The sequence below is a fragment of the Perognathus longimembris genome, chromosome 22 (assembly GCF_023159225.1).
Source record: "Perognathus longimembris pacificus isolate PPM17 chromosome 22, ASM2315922v1, whole genome shotgun sequence".
Taxonomy (NCBI): Eukaryota; Metazoa; Chordata; class Mammalia; order Rodentia; family Heteromyidae; genus Perognathus; species Perognathus longimembris.
This window is the reverse complement of record NC_063182.1, coordinates 9,674,944-9,695,882: the sequence shown is the minus strand read 5'-3', so window position 1 is coordinate 9,695,882 and position 20,939 is coordinate 9,674,944. Positions and strand designations below refer to the sequence as shown.

At 45.6% G+C, this 20,939-nt stretch overlaps 1 protein-coding gene across 4 annotated transcripts in view; it reads right to left on the bottom strand.

Annotated features, from left to right (window-relative positions):
• Pde8b (phosphodiesterase 8B) overlaps positions 1-15,127 on the bottom strand; it is a 159,498-nt gene extending 144,371 nt beyond the window's left edge. For all 4 annotated transcript variants that reach the window (XM_048331394.1, XM_048331396.1, XM_048331395.1 and 1 more), the window contains exon 1: positions 14,512-15,127. In XM_048331394.1, coding sequence (XP_048187351.1) covers positions 14,512-14,862 — 351 coding nt within the window. In that variant the 5' untranslated portion in view covers positions 14,863-15,127. The remainder of the gene's footprint in view (positions 1-14,511) is intronic.
• Positions 15,128-20,939: the final 5,812 nt, after the last annotated feature.

Genomic DNA, 20,939 nt, shown 5'->3' with positions numbered 1-20,939 from the left:
GGCTATGTCTACTTTAAAAGCCTTTACAAGTATGGTCTGGTAAAGTTCTTCCTTCCTTTTGGGTTTGGGTGTTGCTTTTGTTTTTTGCTTTTTATTGTTTTCTGACATTGTCTTATGTAGCCCAGGCTGGCCTGGAACTTGCAATCTTCCCACCTCAGCCTTCCAAATGCTGGGATTACAAGTGTATACTAACCAAGCTCAGCAAGTTTTGTCTTAATATGTCGTTGACCTTTGTTTAGCCCCAAAAGATCATCATTGTATTTTAATCACTCTGGCTCCAAGAAATATTTTTAGGAAAAAATTATTAATAAGTGGTTACACAAGGAGGTTTCAGTTTTATAAATCAGATTGAGTACAACATATCTTGATCAGTGTCATTCCTTTAGAAAATTTTAACATGAAGGAAGAATCAATAGAATAACCAATTTCTTTATTTCTTGGCTTTCCTCATTGATCACTACTTTTATAGTCTGAGTCAAAATGTTTAACTTTATTTTGCATTTTTATTTCTATTTTTAATTCTAATTTTTCCTTTTTTTCTTAAGAAAACCAGTAAAGTCTTATATGAAATTTTAAAAAATAAAAGTTCAGAAATGAGCAATTCATTAATAGCAAGCACCACGCTGCCCAGATCAAGCCTCTAAATCCCATTTTACAGTAACAAGAATTAGGCTCCCAGGAGATGGGGCGGATTCTAGATCAAGGACAGAGAAAGAACATGCTGAACCTGGAACATCTTGTCAAACAAAAACGAACAAGAACTCTACTGAACGTTACTGCAGCAAGATGAAAAGGACCCACGAGCCAACACAGGCAGAGCAACTCCGCATCAATGAGGACCGAGACTGCGATGAACTCGGGCACATCTAGTGTTTATAAACTGACAAATTCATCACAATACAGACAATATTTCAAGGGCTGCCTTTGGAAAATACCATAGGCTAACTCATTTTGCAAACATAAACAGAGGGGGACAATAAAGTAAGCATTTTCCCTGCCTTTCCCAAATGACCTGTACCTGAGGATAACCAAATAGGAAGGGAGGTTTCTCTTTATAAAACTCACTCCAGGAGAATGTGAGAAGAAAGACGGGCTTTGCCACCCGGAAGGATTTCATGATTCAAGCAACACTCTGCAGTGGTGGCTAGCATCACAGAGAGACAGTATGTGTCTTGTGCCTCCTGATGGAGGGCTACAACACTGCCTATCAAGTAAAGAAGTAAGCCTGTGTCCCAGCAAGCCTCTAACGACCAATATACAGAGGAAACCAGGAGAATGTGGTCAATGACCCCGCAGGAATGTAATCAACAAAATCCAGACTGTGGGAAACTCTGCAGGACAGATGACCCACTTTCTTCAACAAATAAACTGTAAGGGAGAGACAGAAAGAGAGGAGGACTTGCCATTTAAAAGATGTCCAAGAATCATCTCAACTACTTGCAGTGGGTGGATCTCATTCTAAAGATGATTTCAAGCAAAAAAGAAAAGAAAATTCAAATGAAAAAACATGGATATGATAGGAAAATTTGAGCACTGTCTTGGTATTTGATAATATTAAAGAATTATTTTAATTTGGTGGTATGCTAATAGTATTAGAGCTATGCTTTCTAATATACCTGTCTTTCAGAGTTACATGCTGAAATAGTTACAGCTGAAAGAATAGGATGTTTTAGATTTGCTTTAAAATAATCCAAGAGTAGGGGGAGAGTGGGTGGTATCAATAAAAAGAGTAGGTGTCATTTGAAAACTGGTGAAGTGAGGTGGTACGAACCTGAAATGTCAGAATACCTTTCTTCTTTCTTCTTTATATATTTGGAACTTTTTAATAAAAAAATACTAAATGATGAGTGTTCAGAGCCAATTGATATATTGTTTTCCATAACAAACAACACAGCTAACAATAATACAGATATTGGTTATACGGTACTAACAGCAAGTCTGTGAACTCAATACTTCTACTATTGTTTGCTGATCAAGATGTATTGTATTAACAAACTACTTTGTTAACAGCAATACCCTTAAGAGTTGCCAGTAAAATAACAACTTTCTGTACAGCTACTCAAAGATAATTTTTAAAAGTGAAAATTATAGCTAAGTCACAGAATGATTATGTCGTCCACATGACATTATAAACTCGTTTTTGCTGACTTCAAGTCCCAAGTGATTTTATGAAAACCAGAAAACACCCCACTTACATTCAGCATGGGGCTATCAGCCCAAAGAACTGTTTGAGACAGCACTGGAAGGTACACAAGAGCAAAACCAAGATGGAGGCAGAGCTGGAGAAACTAAAAGGATGGAGGAGTTGCATCCAGGTCAAGAAACTGTAAATACCCTGAGCTGGAACCCCCAGCCCGTACCCATGCCAACCAGCTGCGGGCCAGCACCAGAACCCTGCAGGCCACTGCGCAGGGGCTGCTGCTGCCTCCTTCCTTTCTCCCCCAGAGTCCATTTCTTGCCAGTGACTCCTTGTAGACTCTACAAGGCGACCACTAGAGCAAGGAGCCAGGAAGATGCAGTGTGTAGAATTCTAATCCATAAAAATCCCATAAAAATCAAGATAGATTAGTAAGTAGGGGGAGGTAGGAGGGGTACCAAACTAAGAGAAAAGTAACTAATACAAGTTCCTGCCAAGCCCCAATATCAAATTACATTCACTGGATTTATAACCTTGATGTAAAGTTTCCCAGCTACTTGTGTGGCCATTATACACCTGAAATATATCTACCACTGCCTATTGAGATGTGCTGTAATTATGAAATATATTCCAGATTTCATTCCAAAACTGAATATAAACTATCTCATTAAATTTTTATATTCCATATAGGTTAAAATGATAATAGTCTTACTATATTGGCCAAGTAAGCACTTATTAAATTTTATTCTACCTATTTCTTTTTAATTCTTTTCAAATGGGACTAGGGTTGGGGGATTTAGTTCTGTGGAAGAGCACTTGCCTGGCAAATGCAAGGCCCTGAGTTCAGTCCTCAGCTCTGCAAAATAAATAAATAAATAAATAAATAAATAGATAAATAAATAAATAAATAAATAAATGGGACTAATAGAAGATTCTAGCTCTACAGGGGATTCCGTCTGTGGCTCACATTGCAATTGCACCGATCAGTGCCGGTCTGGAGCTGCAGCCTAGGGCAGCCATATCTGGCAGCCTATCAAGCACATGGCCCAGGGCATGCCCAGCTGTCAACTCCACCAGACTTCACGTCAGTGCTTAGTCCATTCTCTTGGATTCTATGTGTATCTGGCACCTGTGAGTTCCACACTGGACCTTCATTCTGCCTCTGGCCTGTAAAGGTGATGGTATCGGTGATGCTGCAGTTGACTGCTCTTTGGTGACTAAGCCCCAGGCTCACAGTTTTTCCTGCTGCCCAGGCCCTGAGTTCAAGCTCCACGACTAACAAAGAATACATACTGGGCTTAGGGCATGGCTCAAGTAGCAGAGCATTTTCCTCGAATGCACTGAGACTCTTGGGTTTCAATGGCTAGTACACCAAAATAAATAAATAAAACTACTGAAGCTTTTATAGCTGGGATAGAAAATATGCCACCAGGAAATGAGAAAGACTTCTATTTACCTGGAGGTTAAATAACACAATGAAAAGAGGTGACCATAACCTGGCCTCCTGTCTAGTACTGTGGGGGTTAATACCACCACCTGAACCTCTGGTCTCTGCAGATCAGTCAGGATCAGCCATGACTAATCCCTGGCAAACACTCCCTCCCTGAAGGAACTCCCCAACTTCTCCCTCACCTGCTTTGTAACCTCTAATTAAACCCATTCCTCCCAAAGGACATGCATATGAAAGAAACAAGCTCTGATTCAACATTATGTTGCTCTCACCGCTACATAATGGGTTACAGACCTTTTTCAACTAACCTAGAAACCTAAATGCTACATATAAATAACACACTGCTTCTATACAAGAATACTTTCCCAATACCAGCTAGGTGCCTAGAGTCTGGCTTTTTTGTTTTCTGGGGTTTATTTGGTGGAACGGGGGAGGGGGATAAGGGGGAGGGGGTGGGAAAGGGTGTCAAACAATCTGCTTATAAAAGTGAAGGTTGTCTATTTTATTAACCCAAATCATTTCCTGGCTTATTTGCTTATTTGAGGATTCAAAGTTCTCACTTGTGACACACAGAAGACATTCTGGTGTCTGGTCCTAACTGGAAAATCATCAGAAGGGGACGGGCGCGCCGTGTCTGGTGTGGATATACGGCAGACTCTGGGGAAAAGGCGCCATCAAACAAGTACCTGCACAGTCACTGACAGGGCGGATCTTTTGCTCCGTTCTCTCTTTATTTATCCATCTTTCTCACGAGTATCATGTTTTCTTGATTTTGGGGGGAGAAACTTCTGGTTGTAACTAAAGCTCATCCCAAAACACTGTCGGTGGATTTTGATTCCCTCACACCCAGTTTCTGGAACAACACTGCCTCTCACCTGAGTTAAAGACCGCAGTGGGTGAGGTCGTCACTGGCCTTCATAAACCTGCTCTTTAGTGAGTGAAATACTGTAATGCATAGGTCCATCCCTGTAATCCCAGCAGACCTTGGAGGCTGAAGCAGGAGTTCAAGGACAGCTGAGCTGGTGACATAGTGAGTTCCAGACCAACCTGAGCGACAGAGGGTGACCCTAGCTCAAACCAATCAACCAACCTGTTTTTCTCTCCAACCATTTCTCTGGCTTGAGACTCCCTCACCAAGAGCCTTGATACAGACAAAAGCCCTAACTAGCCTGCCTCTGAATGCCTGAGCTTTAATGGTATGTGTGGTTCTAATCCCAAAAATCACACTTCTAAAAAATATGTTACCCATTGGGGCTGGGGATATGGCCTAGTGGCAAGAGCGCTTGCCTTGTGTACATGAGGCCCTAGGTTCGATTCCCCAGCACCACATATACAGAAAACGGCCAGAAGCGGCGCTGTGGCTCAAGTGGCAGAGTGCTAGCCTTGAGCAAAAAGAAGCCAGGGACAGTGCTCAGGCCCTGAGTCCAAGCCCCAGGACTGGCCAAAATAAATAAATAAGTAAAAAATGTTACCCTGTGTGGTAGGTTGCTTCAAAGTCTCCCATGTGTCCTCCTATAAAACTTCCCAGAATTCAGAGTCTTCTTTCACCTTTGTGACTCGCCAATCATTGCACCTGAGCGAAGGTTAGGCTGTGTAGTTACCGGGTGTCATCTTCCCAACAGCACACTGTGGCTGCCCTGAGCCACACAGCAGGACAAAACCAGCAGTGCAAAGTGGCTCCAAGCACAAGTTCAGATCAAGGCTTCAGATGTATAACAAAGAATTTCATGGGGAATCATCTCACGATAACAAGAAGGCCTTGACTTTTAAATTCTGGAACCCCAACAGGGCCCTCGCAGGATTCTCCTGCATGGTCTCCTTTGGAAATCTAATTGAAGCACACCAAGTTCATGTCCTTGGTAGTGGTTTCCAAAGCTTCTGGGTAACATAACTTGATACAGTCACTCTATGCAGTCACTCTACGCAAGCCAACTCCATCAACTTCTAAGTCTGGCATACACTCTCTAGTAAAAACAAAAACTTGAACTCAGGGCCTAGGTACTGTCTCTGAGCTTCTTTTGCTCAAGGCTAGCGCTCCACCACTTGAGCCACAGCTCTAATTCTGGCTTTTCTGGCAATTTATTCGAGATAAGAGTCCCACAGACTTTCCTACCCCTGCTGGCTTCAAACGGTGATCTTAGATCTCAGCCTTCTGAGTAGCTAGGATGGCCAATGTGAGCCACAGGCAACTGGCTGGGAAACTGTACTTGTAAAGCCTTCTGCTTCCATACTTCACCTATTAACACTCTCCTCTATGAATTCCTGCATTCCAGCACCAACCACCCTGCGGGCCTTTGAGCCTGGGTGTCCATAGGCCTAATAGGCGGGTCAAGTGGTGCGGGTCAAGTGGTACGAGACAGTGATGCTCAATGGTTAAAACTTTGGGGCTAGGGCTGGACCATCTTTCATTTCAATTTCCACTCCTACCTTGGGCAATTTTTTTCACCTCTAGCAGCCTCAGTGTTCTTATTATCAAAACAAAAGTAACATATTTTACCTTATACTGGATTAGGTATAAAACTTAGATTAGGTTAAACACATACACAGTATGTATAAATAATATATACTGTATATATATATATATATGATCTATATGTATTCAGCAAACAGCAAAGATTTAATAGCCAATGTTATTGTCAACTCGTTATTTACCTTATGAAATCTACAAAGGTACATGAAAATGTGAATCACCTAGGAAACAAGACAAACTTACAATAGTCTTTCTTTCCTTGATGGGTTATCCACAGTAAAATCATTTCCTGGTTTTTATTACAACTATCACAAGCTTCTTAGAGCAAGTTGTCAGCAGCACAGGGTAATTCCACTTGAGGAACTATTTTTCTATGGATTACCCCTACAGAGCCAGAGTTGAGGATGCTAAACAACAATGTACAAAAGTCCTAAACAGAAGCTGGGTTTTTTTTTTTCTTTGTAGTGCTGAGATTTGAACCTAGAGCCTTGAGCATACAAGGCAAGTATACTACCACTGAGCTAAGCTCTCAGTCCAAAGCTGGCTTTGGTGTGCCAACTGAAGAAAAGTAATGGGGAAAGAGCCATCAGTAATCAACCCTAAACCAAGGTATACTACAACTTGAGTTTTTAAAAAGCAGCATTTTCCATTAAGACACCATAACTACCAAGACTTCTGTTGTAAGGCAAAAATAATCCCTAACTAAAAACAAACTCTGGCGGGTGGGATGGGAAGGAAAAACTGGGAGAGAGGGAAGGGGTGACATTGTTCAAAAAGAAATGTACTCTTTACCTGACTTATGTAACTGGAACCCCTCTGTACATCACCTTTATAATAACAATTTTTCTAAAAACTTAAATAAATAAAAAAACAAACTGCAGTGGTTGGGGGTATAGCTCAGTGGCAGAGCACTTGACTAGTAATATGGGAGGCCTTAGGCTAAATCCTCAGACCCTCAAAATAATAAAATAAAAAAAGAAAAATCAAATCCAGACTGCATTCTAATATATTTAAATATGTATATTTCTTACTTAAAATACCTACTTATAAACATATAGTAAAATTCATAGTAAACTCTGCTTCATTTCACTGTTTGAGCCCATGGAAAGAACTCTGTAAAGAGAAGGACAGTACAACTAGACAGTGGTGGCTCATACCTATAATCTTAACTACTCGGGAACTGAGAGTAGGTGGATCACAGTTTAAGCCCCGCCCCGGGAGAAAAGTTCATGATATCCTCCCAGTGGGTGAAGTGGGATGTGCCTGTCATCTGAGACACACGTGAGGCTGGAATCAGGAAGTTCCGAGTTCCAGACCAAGCCAGACAGAAAAGTCCTCCAGATTCAATGTAAAGAAGCTGGATGCAGTGGTTCAGACCTGTTATCCCAGCAACAAGAAACATGAAAGAGGCGAATCACAGGCCCAGGTAAGAAGGGAGAAACTATCACAAAAAATAACCAACATAAATTAGGGACAGAATTATGTAACCCCCTAGCATGCATGAAGATCGGAGTTCCAACTCCTGTACAAAGTACAAATTAGAAAAAAAAAAGGAAAACACAGATGAGTTTGGGTCCCCACTCATAAACAACACTGTTTCTCTCCCCACAGACTCTAGGCTTTGAGGAGAGGAGGGGCACAAGGGCAGCAGGCATGGGACAGAGGAAGGAGTCAAAACAGCTCTCAGAAAAGACATGACAAGGAGTATACTGAAGAAGAGGGCGCGTTTACAACGTCTCCAACCAAGATCACTGGACATTTTGTATGGCCGATCGTTAAAGAAGAAATATAAACCATGAGTTAAGTGGCCTTTTTCCCCTCATACCAGGGTTTGCACTCAGGGTTCTATGCTGACTCTGCTCAGCTGGTTCTTTACCACTTGAGCCATACTTCCACACTGGCTTTTAGTTCACTGGCGATGGACTCGCAAGGACTTTTCCCCCTGGGCCGGCTCTGAACCACAGTCCTCCAGGTCTCAGCTTCCTAAGCAACCAGGATGACAGGTATGAACCCCTAGTGCCCGGCCTGGATGACCATTTGCCAGTGCTGTTATTATAAGACAACCATTAACACTGCTCATCTCGTGTTTTCCCTGTGTATCTATAGTGTTGTGTGGACAGCATGTAACAGTTTTCACAGGCAGTCTTTGGAAATGTGTTCCTCCAAACTCACCCTCTCCCTGCCCATACTCTGGGAATCCTCCTCAATATGCTCCTTTTCCCTCTTGTTTTCTTATGTATTTGGCCAAAGAGGGAGGGAGGAGAGGAGATTACTAAGAGGAAGAGAAATGGAATAAAGGCTTTCCCCTCTTGGCTCCTTCCCTGCCCAGTCAACAGCTGGACTAACAGCCACCAACAGATTGTGCTTTCCCGTCTCCTATGCCCACTTACAGCCCATGACCCTTCTAAGGTGGTGACAGCACCCTAGCTTCTAGTCCTGGTGTGTTATAGCATCATGTGTTGGCCTTCCTTCATCCTGCCAACCTGCCAACATAGCCCATTTCTGAGATTATTTGCAAGCTGAACTCTTTTGGAGGTCTAACATGTCTCCTGCCCAGACCCTGTGTGACCGGGGAGGAAGGAAGTCATAGCTGGTGAGTCGCTGATCTCGGGATAGCGGTTACCTCTAGCCCTCTGATGGGCCCGTAGCACCTCCTGTGGCTCTGAGCGCTCCATTCCAAACAGAGGACTTCTCAAAGCACAGAGTCGTTTGTATTCATTAATAAAGCTCAGTCCCTCTCACTTTTGCAGACCTTCTAGATTTATCTGCCCACTTGGCCCCCAAGTCCCCACCTGCTTCTCCTGACTTTATCTTCCAATCTGGTTCTACGGGGCTCACTCTCCTTCCTGCTTGGCTTCCTGGCCCTAACCCACCGCCATTCTGGGGTTACAGACCTGTTCTACCTCACCTGTATGCCCTGCCCTGCTTGTGCCCCGGTCCTGCCAGATGGTCAGCAGGGTATTGGGGAAGAGGAGGGAGGATTTCAGTAGAAATTATCTTACCTCTGGAAAGCTACATGCTTGCACTATTGCTTTCTGGTTTAAGATCTAATTCAAGAGTCAGAAGGAAGAAATACCTGATTCTCCTTAAAAATTAAAAATCAAGTGATTAAAGAAAGCAGGGAAAATTAAACAAATGTACCCAATGACTTTAACTAGCATGTTGTGTGTACTGTGATAAAATGTGCAATGGCAGAAGGTAAACTTGGGGCTTACTAAAGCCACTTGTGGGACTCGCTTGAGCTTGCTAAACGTCGTGCTCTTTTAAAATTGGGAACGATAGTGAAGGGACTAGCAAGAATTCTCGAAGCTGAAAACCGAATTATCTGCCTGAATCTGATGACAACAGCTGTTTTCCGCTCCTCCTGTGCTTTGTCATTTCCCCTTGTATACAACCAGGTCTCTCAAGGCACAGACAGGTGAGGGGCTGTCATGGGAGAGCAACACACCAGAACCCTTGCAAACTCAAAAGGAACAATCAACAAGAACCTCAAGAAACCTGAAAAGACTGTTTGGTCCAGTGCTCGCCCTGCAGACCTTCCAGCCAACCTTGGAGGCCCTGGGTCTGACTTTGTGAATGGAGATGGTGATATAGTATTACAGTCTCCATCACAGACAGCCTACATCTAATTTATCTGCTCAACTAGACAATTCAATTCATTTCAAGGCCGTGGTTCTCCAACCGCAGTCCTCAGATTAGCAATACTAGCATCTCCTGGAAGCTCTTTAAGAACTTAAGAATCTTGAAAGGAGTGACATTGATCAAGACACACTATATTCATAAACTGCTTAGAGGAGTGGCAACTTCTTTGTACTACTATTTGAAGACAATAAAAATATTCAAGGGAAATAATTTGTTGAAACCCTCAGACTTTAGGCCAAGCCTGATGGTTCACACGTATAGCAACCCTAGCTCCTTGGGAGGCTGAGATCTGGAGGATCGTAGTGCAAGGCCAGTAGTCCTGGACAAAAGTTCAAGAGATCTGCATCTCACCAACACCTGAGATTTGTGGTACACCTGTCATCCCAGATATTCAGGAAGTTTCCAGGTCAACTAGGACAAAATAAACATTTATGAGACTGCACCTCAAGAGAAAACCAGCTGAACATGGTGACACACACCTGTCACCCCAGTCACAGCAGGAAGAATAAACCGAAGAATCACAGTGCAAAAGACCCTGGGCAAAGACCCTGTCACCAAAATAACTCTATCTAGTGTGTGGCTCACAGCGCCTATCTGATAAATGCAAAACCCCGAGGAAATGTGCTCAAACTCAGGTCCCTGGTAAGACCTAGAAACAGAGCCCAGCAGTCCACAGTTTAACAAGCCCTCCAGCTAGGTGATTTTAGTTTGAGAATACTGACTTAGAAAACAAAAATGACTATTTAAAAAATAGTCCACCCCTTCCTCAAATAAAATCTCACTGGCTTCTTAATGTAAGAACTGAAAAAAATATCTATTTTTCCCTTTGGGTTGACTCAACTCAGGACTGATTACCCTTACTGATTTTAGAACAATACCTAGGAACAAAATTTAAGGGTCACTAATAGCTGGTTTCGCCACGCCCTTCTGCAAGGGATGTAACCTCCTTCTCGCATATTCCAGAATCCTTTGTCTTTACCCTGGAGTCTGACAGCCACACTGGCTACATGAATCAGTGAGCACAGGGAAGGGCGGGGAGGCGGGCGGAGCTGAGATGCTGGATGCTGGCGACCAGCACGCAGAGCCATTTCAAAGGTAACAGTTTTCTGTGATGTACCCACAGAGTTCACCCACAGAGACCGCCACAAGTTCTACAACTGGCTGCTTGGTCCTGGTTGCTTCCAAGCAGCAACAGCTGGCAAAAGCAAAGATTTGTAAGAATCCCTGGTTCCTCCCAGAGAGAGGTTCAAGCATATCCTCTGAGGATTTCTGAACAAGAATTACAAAATTGGCCCAGTATCAGGAAAGCGCATCCGCAAGTCTCCTGTTGGAGTACTATTTTTAAAAAAGGCAAGCGAGGAGGACAAAATTTGCTAGGAAGTTACATTTTTACAGCAATTGGGAGACAAATCTAACTTCTTACCAGAAATGGAAACCCATGTGATATCATTTGTACTGCATATGAATTATTAATGTTTACAATCTTTTTGCCAATTAGGTATTCAGGAAGGTTCCTGTTGACATCATGTTTGACATCATAATGCTTCATCATTCTAAAAGCTTAATGAAATGAGTTATTGCTAGAAAAAGATCAAGCTCACTTTTTTTTTTTTTTTGCACTCTGGGGAATACTAGAGGCTGAGTAGATAAGAGGAAATTGTTTATAATTGATGTACAGAGAGGAAGAAAGGCAAGTGAAACCCACCACCATGCAAACAGGACAAATGGCAGACTGTTTTCCACCTAAGCATTTTAGAAAGGGGTGCAGGGTTACATGGCTAGGAACTACGTCAAACTCTGAAGACAAAAGAAAAACTCTTATTCAAGATGAATGAAAATGTTTACAAAATTATCTTATCCACATAAGGGAACAGAAGATAGAAACATTACGATTGAGAAATATAGGGTGGTGGCATGGTTCAAGTGGTACAGCGCCTTCCTGGGAAGCTTCAAGGCCCCGAGTTTAATCGCCAGTGCTAACCCCGCCCTCTCCCCAAAAAGGATAGCCAAAGGCAATACAGCACTGCGTCAGAAGGTCTAAAACGATACTCTTCTGTAGTTTAGGGCAACTCTGATAAAATTCTGTGCAAATTGCAAAAATAACTCTGGCCTCAAATTGAATTTCAAATACATAATATCTGAGATGACAGGATGCAAATTAGCATTGGATCCCTAAAGTGGCCATTTTATTTCCAACATTCCTGGTAATGGGTTGAAATGAACTAAGCTCTTATTTGGGAATCTTGTTGCTAAAGCAAAGTGAGTTAAATTCCTTCCCAGGTCAAGCCTTTTAACACTTAAGCCAAGTAGCAATGAGATTTATAGAAGTTTATACTAGCAACTAATAAGTGGGATTCATTTTTGTTTCAGTTTTTACTCCATTTGGTTTCTTAAGTAGCCTCCTGAGGGAAGTGTCAAAACCCAGAGAATGGGTTAGCTCTGATACTCTTTTTCACTAAACAAACACTGAGTAGCTGGAGTTGCCAGATACTAAAATGAGGTCCTTGCTATCTAAAAGGCAAAAACAGATTATATCTCTTGAGCAACCAAAGACAAATAGCACGGAGTAGTTACTGTTCTGAAATACAGACCTGATTTTCAAACTTTCTTTTCAACAACAAGACAAAAAAGGGTTGTCTTGTGGTACTGGAGACTGAACCCAGAACCTGACAAGGCAATTACTCTACCACTTAAGCCATATTCTTAATTCTCTTGTTTTGTATTTGAGTTAGGGTCTTGCTCACTTCAGCTGGCTGGCTGGCCTCAAACTCAATACCCTCCTACCTCTGCATCCTGAGCAGCTAGGACTGCAGGCATGCATCACCAATCCCAGCCAACAGAACAGTCTGTATGGGAAACACTCCAATTTAATTATGCCACCAAGTATAACATTTAGCTGCTTTTAGTACTAACTTAATGTGAACTATTAGCAGGAGATGAAGATTGAGGGGTGAAAAATGTGCAAACTTAGTATTAAATACATGTCTCTTAAAAACCTGTAAATGATAGCTCATACTATCATGAAGCCAGGTCTCTAGTCTTTGGGTATTAACACTACACTGTTAACATTGCATAACAAAAAGAGCAACGTATTGCTGACATAAAGTAGGTTTTTGATCAATACTATTTTATTCTAATGGTGCTTATGATTATTGCCAAAGAAACACTAAAACTACAAGTAAATATTGGTAAAATTTTATATTGCAAAAGCAGGTGCTGCTTTATGTAATTTCATTTTAAAAAATAAAAAAAAAGTGTTTGCTCTTTCAGAGTGAAACCAGTGCAAGCTATCTTTCTCCTCTCTCCTTTCTCTCTCTTTGGGCTGACTATTCAATGAAGACCAAGCTCTCCTCTCTTTAGATCAGCCAGTGAACAAGCTTTTAACTATTAAACCTACAACTGTGTCTTGCCAAAGAATCGTGGAATGGTTCCTGATAATCTACTATGTAAAAAGCTGCATCTATCCAGCATTGATATCAGGGAGAGATCCGCTGCAGGTGGTTCACATCTGTAATCTTACTCGGGATGCTGAGATCTCAATATCAAGGTTCAAAGCCAGACTGGGCAGGAAAATCCATGAGACACTTATCTCCAATTAACCAGCCAAAAAAAAAAAAAGTCAGAAGTAGAGCTGTGGTTCAAGTAACATAGCACCAGACTTGAGTGAGAAAGCTAAGGGACAAAGGCCAGGCCTTCAGTTTCCAGGATGCTCCAGGATGCACACGCGTGTATACACACACACACACACACACACACACACACACACACACACACCCCGAAGAGTCGGAAAACGGGAGACATAATCTTTCCTCTGTACAGGGAGATAGGCATTGTCCTTCTGCTTGCTCTAAAGAAAAAGGCCAGTGTCCACACTGACACAATGAAAAGCATCTTGGCTAGAACCCAGAGAAGGTCACTATTGAAATAATAACTCTTCATCATCATGAAGAAATCGCCGAGGGGCTGCTTTAACCACTGAGCAGGCGTTTCCCCTCCCTCTCCGGGGCACCCTCCTCGGGAGATAGGATGTCTGAGCAGATTCCCCATCTTCAGATGCTGCACCGCAACTGGAAACCAAGTCCCCTCCCTGTAGCTGGGCTGGGTTCTCTCCATTACATCCAGGACGCGGCCGACCCAGGGGGCCACACTACAGTGACAAACAACAGGTTCTCCTGGGCTCCTCTTCCTCCAAGTCCTTTCCTAGGGCTTCCCGGGAAGCCGTTCATTCACAAATGCGCCGCGTGGCTCCATCCAGCCTGGCTGGCTTCCCCAGGTGGGGCGTGCGAAGGCGAGCAGGTGCTTGCGATTCTGGGACTGGGTCTGCACCGGTTACCTACTGGGCATGCCAATCCAGACACCCCGACCCCAACACACCCCCATTTCTCTCAATGACACACACGCACTAGTGCAGCACAAATGTGGCCACAGCCTGCCTCCCCTCCCTGAGAATCAGGCCAGACAAACTGTTCCCCCTTGCGCCCCTTCCTGACACCTGCCTCCCCACCCCACCCCCCAAACACACCCACACCCACACCCCGACCAGCCACAGTCACTCCCTGAACCCCCCCGCCCCCCGCCTCAGGTCGCATTTCCCAGGTCTCCACCACCCCCACCAATAAAAAGTAAACTCCTCCTCGGTGAGTGGCACGGTCACCACCCCCCCCCCCCCCCGCACCCCGCCGCGTCCCTGCGACTCCACTCCTCCCGACCCCCCTCCCCCCCGCGCGCGCGGCCCGCCCGGACGGACGGACGGACGGGGCGCCCCGGGCCCCCCCCCACCCCACCCCGGCCCCCCGCGGGGGGAAACGGTACCTGCACGCTGGCGTAGCTGCTCTGGGGCTCGGCCGCCTCGGCGCTGCTGCAGCAGTGGCGCCGGCGGCCCCGGCAGGTGGTCGCGGCGGGGGCTGCGGAGCCCGAGCTGCTGCCGCTGCCCAGCTCGGCCCGGGCCTTGCGGACGCGGCCAGCGCCCCGGGGCCCCGAGGACGCGGCGCGGCTCGGGGCGCCGGCGTCGGCGGCGTCGGTCGGCGGCACGAGGAGGCCGTGCAGGGGGACGGCGGGGCCCGGCGACGCGCGGCTGCTCCGGCAGGGCGAGTTGGACTCGTCCGAGTCCCGGCAGTAAATCACACCGCTCTGCGAGACGTGGATGCTGGGGGCGCAGCCCATCCCTCCTCAGCCGGGGTCCCCCCCGCGCGCTCGCCCGCGCCCCCGAGCCTCCCGGACCCCGCGCCCCCGCTGCCACCTGCAGTGAGGGGGCGGGCGCGGCCGCGGCGGCGGCACCCGGGCTGCGCGCCCCCCGGCCTGCGCGGCCACCGCTCCGTCGGGCTCTCCGGGGGCCGCGCGCGTCACCCCAACTTTCCCTTCTGGGCCATCTTCCTCCTGGAACGGGAGAGCGCGCATACACAGCGCCCCGCGCGCACCGGCGGCCGCCACCCTCCCCGCCGCGGCGCCCCAAACACGCGCCCCGCGCCTCCGCCTTCCCCTCCTCCCCCACCCCGGCTCAGCCCGCGCCGCCGCCCAGCTCCACCTCGCCGGGCTCCCGCGCCCGCCCGCCGGCAGCCCCAGCCCCGGGCCGGGGCGCCCGCACGCACGCACGCACTGTCTTTCCCCACTTGCCGCCGTCTGCGCGCCCCCCTCCCTCCGCCCTCCCCCCCGGCGCCCCCCCCCCCCCCCCCCACCGCTCGGGTCCCGCGCCTCCCCGCGCTCTCCCCGACTGGGCAGAGCGCGCCCGCCCCTGGGCTCGGCCCGGGCCCCGGGACGCAGCGCGGGCACCACGCCTCGGCGCCCTTTCCTCCTCCGCCGCCCGCCCGAGGCCTCGCGCCTTCTGCACCCGGGGCCACACCGCCCCCTAATGCCCCAGCCCTGCTTCCCCGGCCTGCACACGCTCAGGCTCTGATTCTCATCCGCACACATTCCTGACACCCAGGTGCCCCTGCTGAAATGGTGGGGAACCCACAGCCAAGGCCCTCTCCACAGGCTGAAAGTCACTACTTCCACAGCGCACCCCCTCCCTCAGCCCTCACCTGCGCCCTCCCCCCTCCCATATCCTGAAGGTGGAATGGAATGGGGGCCCAGCCTTCAGACGCCCCATTCCTACTACTCACCATGTGGAAAGTTCCTGTCAAGGGCCAGGAAGCCCCACACAGGAACGTGTCCTTAATTCATACATCCTCCTGGAAGACAGAAGAGAAGGAAGTTGTCCAGATGGCTTAGGGGTTTCTCCCCAAGTAGTTCACCTCCTCCCTGACTATCACTAGATTTTCACCCTGACTTCTGCCCCATCCAGCCTCTCATTGCCCACGGGCCCTTCCTCACACCCTGGGCCGGCCAGTCAAGAATAAGCTCCTTCCCTCCCCGCAGTGAGGGCCCACACTGAGCGCCTGGTTCTAGCTGCTGGTGCCAACTTCCTCCATGCTCTCTGTCACCGCCGCAAAGGCACAGGGAGATCATGAGACGGGATGGAAAAGGTCTTCATGTCCACTTGCTCATAAAGGCAAAGCAAAACGACAAAAGCTGAATGCAAAACACAAATAAGCGCGCATATCAGTCATTCTTCTCTTCCTTTCTTTCTCCGCACCATCAACTTTTGGACGGACCTCAAATGACAGCTTGTAACCTTCACACAAGATAGCAGCCCACATCTCTAGTTCCGATACAGAGGAGATAGATTGCCTAATCATTGCCTACATTTGCTTCTTGTCTCCAGTTAACCCTTTGTTTTTCATTAAACATGAAAGAGTCCTTCTCCTATGAATCTGGGAAATATCTGTGCTATCGTTTCTAATGGGCAGACAAATGATTTCTTTCTTTTTTTTTTTTTTTTTTTTTGGCCAGTCCTGGGCCTTGGACTCAGAGCCTGAGCACTGTCCCTGGCCTCTTCCCGCTCAAGGCTAGCACTCTGCCACTTGAGCCACAGCGCCGCCTCTGGCCGTTTTCTGTATATGTGGTGCTGGGGAATCGAACCTAGGGCCTCGTGTATCCGAGGCAGGCACTCTTGCCACTAGGCATATCCCCAGCCCCCAGACAAATGATTTCTATATAGATTGGGTTCCCCGAGAAGCAAACTCAGGGATGATGTTTAGCAGGCCCAGGGGTTATGAGGTAGTGCTCTTACCGTTCACATTTGTGGAAGGACAAAGTCAGGTGCGTATGGAGTGCAAGGTGGCGAAACTGACCAAGCCTTTGGCATTCTTCAGGAGGATTCTGAAGCTGGGTTGATGCTTCAGAATTGCACTGAGTTGAGGCTGGGAGAGCGGGCCTCTCTACACCCATGTGAATCAATCGCTGGTGCTGACCACTTTAGTGCCCTTGGGCAAGGTGGCCCTCTTCAGCTGAGACATTCCCCTTACCAAACGCAGCAGAGAGAACGCTCTCTACTGGCAGAACTCCTGGCAGCTGAAAGGATAAGTCCAAGTCCCTTCTTTCTGGCATTACAGATTGCTCACAGTCTGCCCCCCCCACCCCACCCCCCCCCGGCTGCCTAGGGTCCAGTCCTATAAGAGCACTACATTAAATGGTTGGGAAAGATAGGAAGACAATCTTGCATTTAAAACTAAGCCTGACAGCCGGATGTGGCTTGTGCCTGTCAAGCCAGCTACAGTGGGAAGCATAAACAGGAGGATTGCAGTCCCTGGGTAAAAAGTGACATTCTATGTAATAAATAAATAAGAAAAGCACAAAAGGCTGGGGTGTGGTTCAAGTGGTAGAGTGTCTGCCTAGAAAGCCTAAGGGCCAGAGTTCAAACCCTAGTAACTGCCCCTGCTAGCCAAAAAAAAAAAAAAAAAAAAAAAAATCAATACTAACTGCCCTCTTTTCAAGGGAACTGAGCAGACATCAGAGTTGAATTACAGAAACACGAGTCTCCACCCCAACCCCAGGTGTAACCTCAAAGTCAGGAGTTTATCCTTCCGAACACTCAATCTATGACTACCCCCTACAACCCATTTCAGTCCTACTCCTTCGTGAAATTTATAGCCATGCTAAATGTCGTGTCACATGTCTATATCTTCAGAGTTTTCTCCCTTAATGTTCTGGAGCTGAATTGGAATGGTACACATCATCCAGAAGCAAATTTAGGTTGAGCTTTCTGCATTTATTCCCATTTGGAACAATCATAGTAGGTCATTTGCAGGTAAATGGATGGACCTGGGAACACAGTGTTGAGTGAAATAAGGCAGTTTCAGAGAGACAAAAGGCACATGTTTTCTCTCATATATGAAAGTTACACCTACAATATAAACATAGATGAAAATATAGCACCATAAGCACACATGCATGATCAAACCAACTAAAGCATGTATGCACAGGGGAGGATTTCCATGGTATAACCCCTTTGAAGAAGTAACCGTTTCACGAAATGAATAGCAGGAAGCTCAAACATGTCCGAGGGGGTTAGGGATAAAGGGGAGCGGTATGGGTGGATGAAGAGAGGAATGGTGGATGAATACAGTCATAATCTCCAGTGTACATAGGCGAAAGTGGGACTAGGAAACTTGAAGGAATGGATGGGGCTGGCAACCACGGAGGGAGAAGGAAAATGATAGCAGGCATGACACTGATCAAGAAGCATTGGACATACAAACAGACATGTAATGTTGAAAACTCTTTGTACAACTATTTGAAGGCAATAATAATAATGGGAATGAAAACTGGTTAGGCCTGAGAGACTGCATGACTCCAGGATAGCTTGTGAGTAGGACTGGATTGTCGTATTGGGTTCATTGACTATTTCCTCTTAGGATCTATGTCTTTCTCACACTGCAACTTCTCTGTAGAAAGAGTGAGGAGAGAAAAATAAATACATGAAAGATACATGTTTCTTTCCATTTCTAAAGCAGCCAATAGCTCAGACACAGCTTCCACTGCCGAGTCTGGCTTAGTGAAAGGAAAAAATAATGTATCCCTATAATCTCCACTGAGTGCTCCCCGTGAATGTACAACCTGCCCACGTTGCTGGAACAGATATGATCATTGAGACTTGCAGAAATGTGTCAGAGAAACTCTCACTGAAATCATTGTCAGCTTAGTTCTGAGGCCCAATTTCTCACCTGTACAAGTGATTTCTGACCCAATCCCGTATCACTTCCACAGTGCATCTCAGAGTGACAGTAACTTCCAAAAGCTCAGACACCACAGACAGAATTTAGGCCCAAAGCACAGCATATGTCCAGAAAACCCAATATTATTTTTAAATTTTTAATTAAATGGGGAAATTCTTAGTGGCAGTGTCCAAGAAACAAAAGAAAGCAAACCAAATCAAAACATGTATTTTTTAAACTAAGACTCTGATATATCCAAGGTCAGCTGGAGGGCTTGTATGTTTTATAATGATATTAAGTAAAAGCTTGCTTCAGAATTATGACCCAGGGATCAGAATTATGACCACAAGATCCTGAACAATTAATGTTCATTCCAACTCTGAAATAGTATGACTCTCCCAGAATTCCTCTAAGGAAGCAGAAAATGTGATGAGTACATTTTAAAGGTTCTTAACCATTAAGGTTAAAACAACAGTGGCTATTTGATTGATCTTTGGTTAACCAAACATTTAATCAACCCATCAACCATGCTCTTAATGGTGAAGCTTATTGGAAATCTAACCACCTAACACATGAAATGATATCACCTATTAGGTACAGCAAAGGGAGCACTGAACTCTGAGTTACAAGGGTCAATGTGAAATCTGGCTTTGCCTCTTGGAGCTATATAACCTTGGGTAAGTCTCCTAACCTCTAGGCTTCTATTTTCCCGGGTAATTTCCAAAGTCTTTGTAAAGAACTGACATTTGGGAAGCTGTGAAAGTTTTAATCCTTTCCTGGAATTATTTTGCATTTCGAATGATGGGCTTTTTGAACTAAAAGAGCAGCCCCAAGCCTTCAGGGCAGAACTACCCAGAGAAATGCATCAGAATTAAAAGACTTAGATTCAGGGCTTTAGGACTTTAGGTCCCACATCTGTTTTATCCAAGTAAAGTGAATCGAGTGTTGCATTTCTTTCCAGAAAGCCTCCTCTGAAGTCACAGCTGAGTGGGGGTGGGGGTCCTCCCAAGTGCCTGTAGCCCCAGTTGGAAGGCTCCCACCACCACTGGCTCTCCTCCACTGGCTCTGCTTCTCCCTTGCAAATCTCCAAATCTCCATTTCTGAGGAGTCCTCTCTTCCAGGTTTACAGCCACATCCACCTCAATGGCTGGCTTCCTTCTTCACCTCCTTTAGGTCTCTGTGCACATGTCCCTCAACTCAATTGCTGCCTGCTCCCAAGTCCTGTTAAAAACCTATATCCCTCCATGGTCCCGCTGACCTTCTTGATGACCTTTAATTTACTTCTGCACATTTTCTTGTTTCACACACAACACCTCTCACCTTCCAATTGATTATGCACTTAGCCCACTCACTTATTATTCAGTTTATTGTTCACCTTCTCCCAACGGAACATAGCTCTACATGGGCAGAAATCTTTCTTTTTTTAATTTCTCATTTACTGATAGGTCCCATAATTTTAGAGCAGTGCCTAGCCTACAGTTAGTGCTCAAATATTTGTAGATGGCAAGAATGATTCTTTTTTGTTGTTGGTGTTGTGCCTTTGTCATCTCTTAACTGGTAGAACTCAAAAATCAAAGGCTTTTTAAAAAATTGAGTATTGACAGGCTGTCGGTGGTTGGACCACCTATGTTTTAGTTTTTTGGGTTTTTGGTTTTTTTTTGGCCAGTCCTCAGGACTCAGGGCCTGAGCACTGTCCCTGGCTTCTTCCCACTCAAGGCTAGCACTCTGCCACCTGAGCCACAGCGCCCCTTCTGGCCGTTTTCCATATACGTGGTGCTGGGGAACCGAACCAAGAGCTTCATGTGTAAGAGGCAAGCACTCTTGCCACTAGGCCATATTCCCAGCCCCCTATGTTTTAGTTTTTAAAGTCAGGGAATGTCTTTGACCTAAAAATCTTTCTGTTGGTAATAAAATTAAAATAACAAAATAGAGATGTTGTAAATAGAGATGGGAGCTCATTCAAACCTCAGACATTAGAGGAATAACACTGCCACATCAGAATGTCACTATTTAAATGAGCTTAGATGGCATACTGTTAGGATAAAGAATCATATAGTGTGCATAGCTTGATTATGAAAATAGAAATAAATATATATTTGTTGAGGTTTATAAGTGATTAAAAACAACATAAATAAATACATTTACTGTTATCTTAATCACTCTTCTATAAAGTATATTCTTTTATGAATTTCCACTGGTATTTTT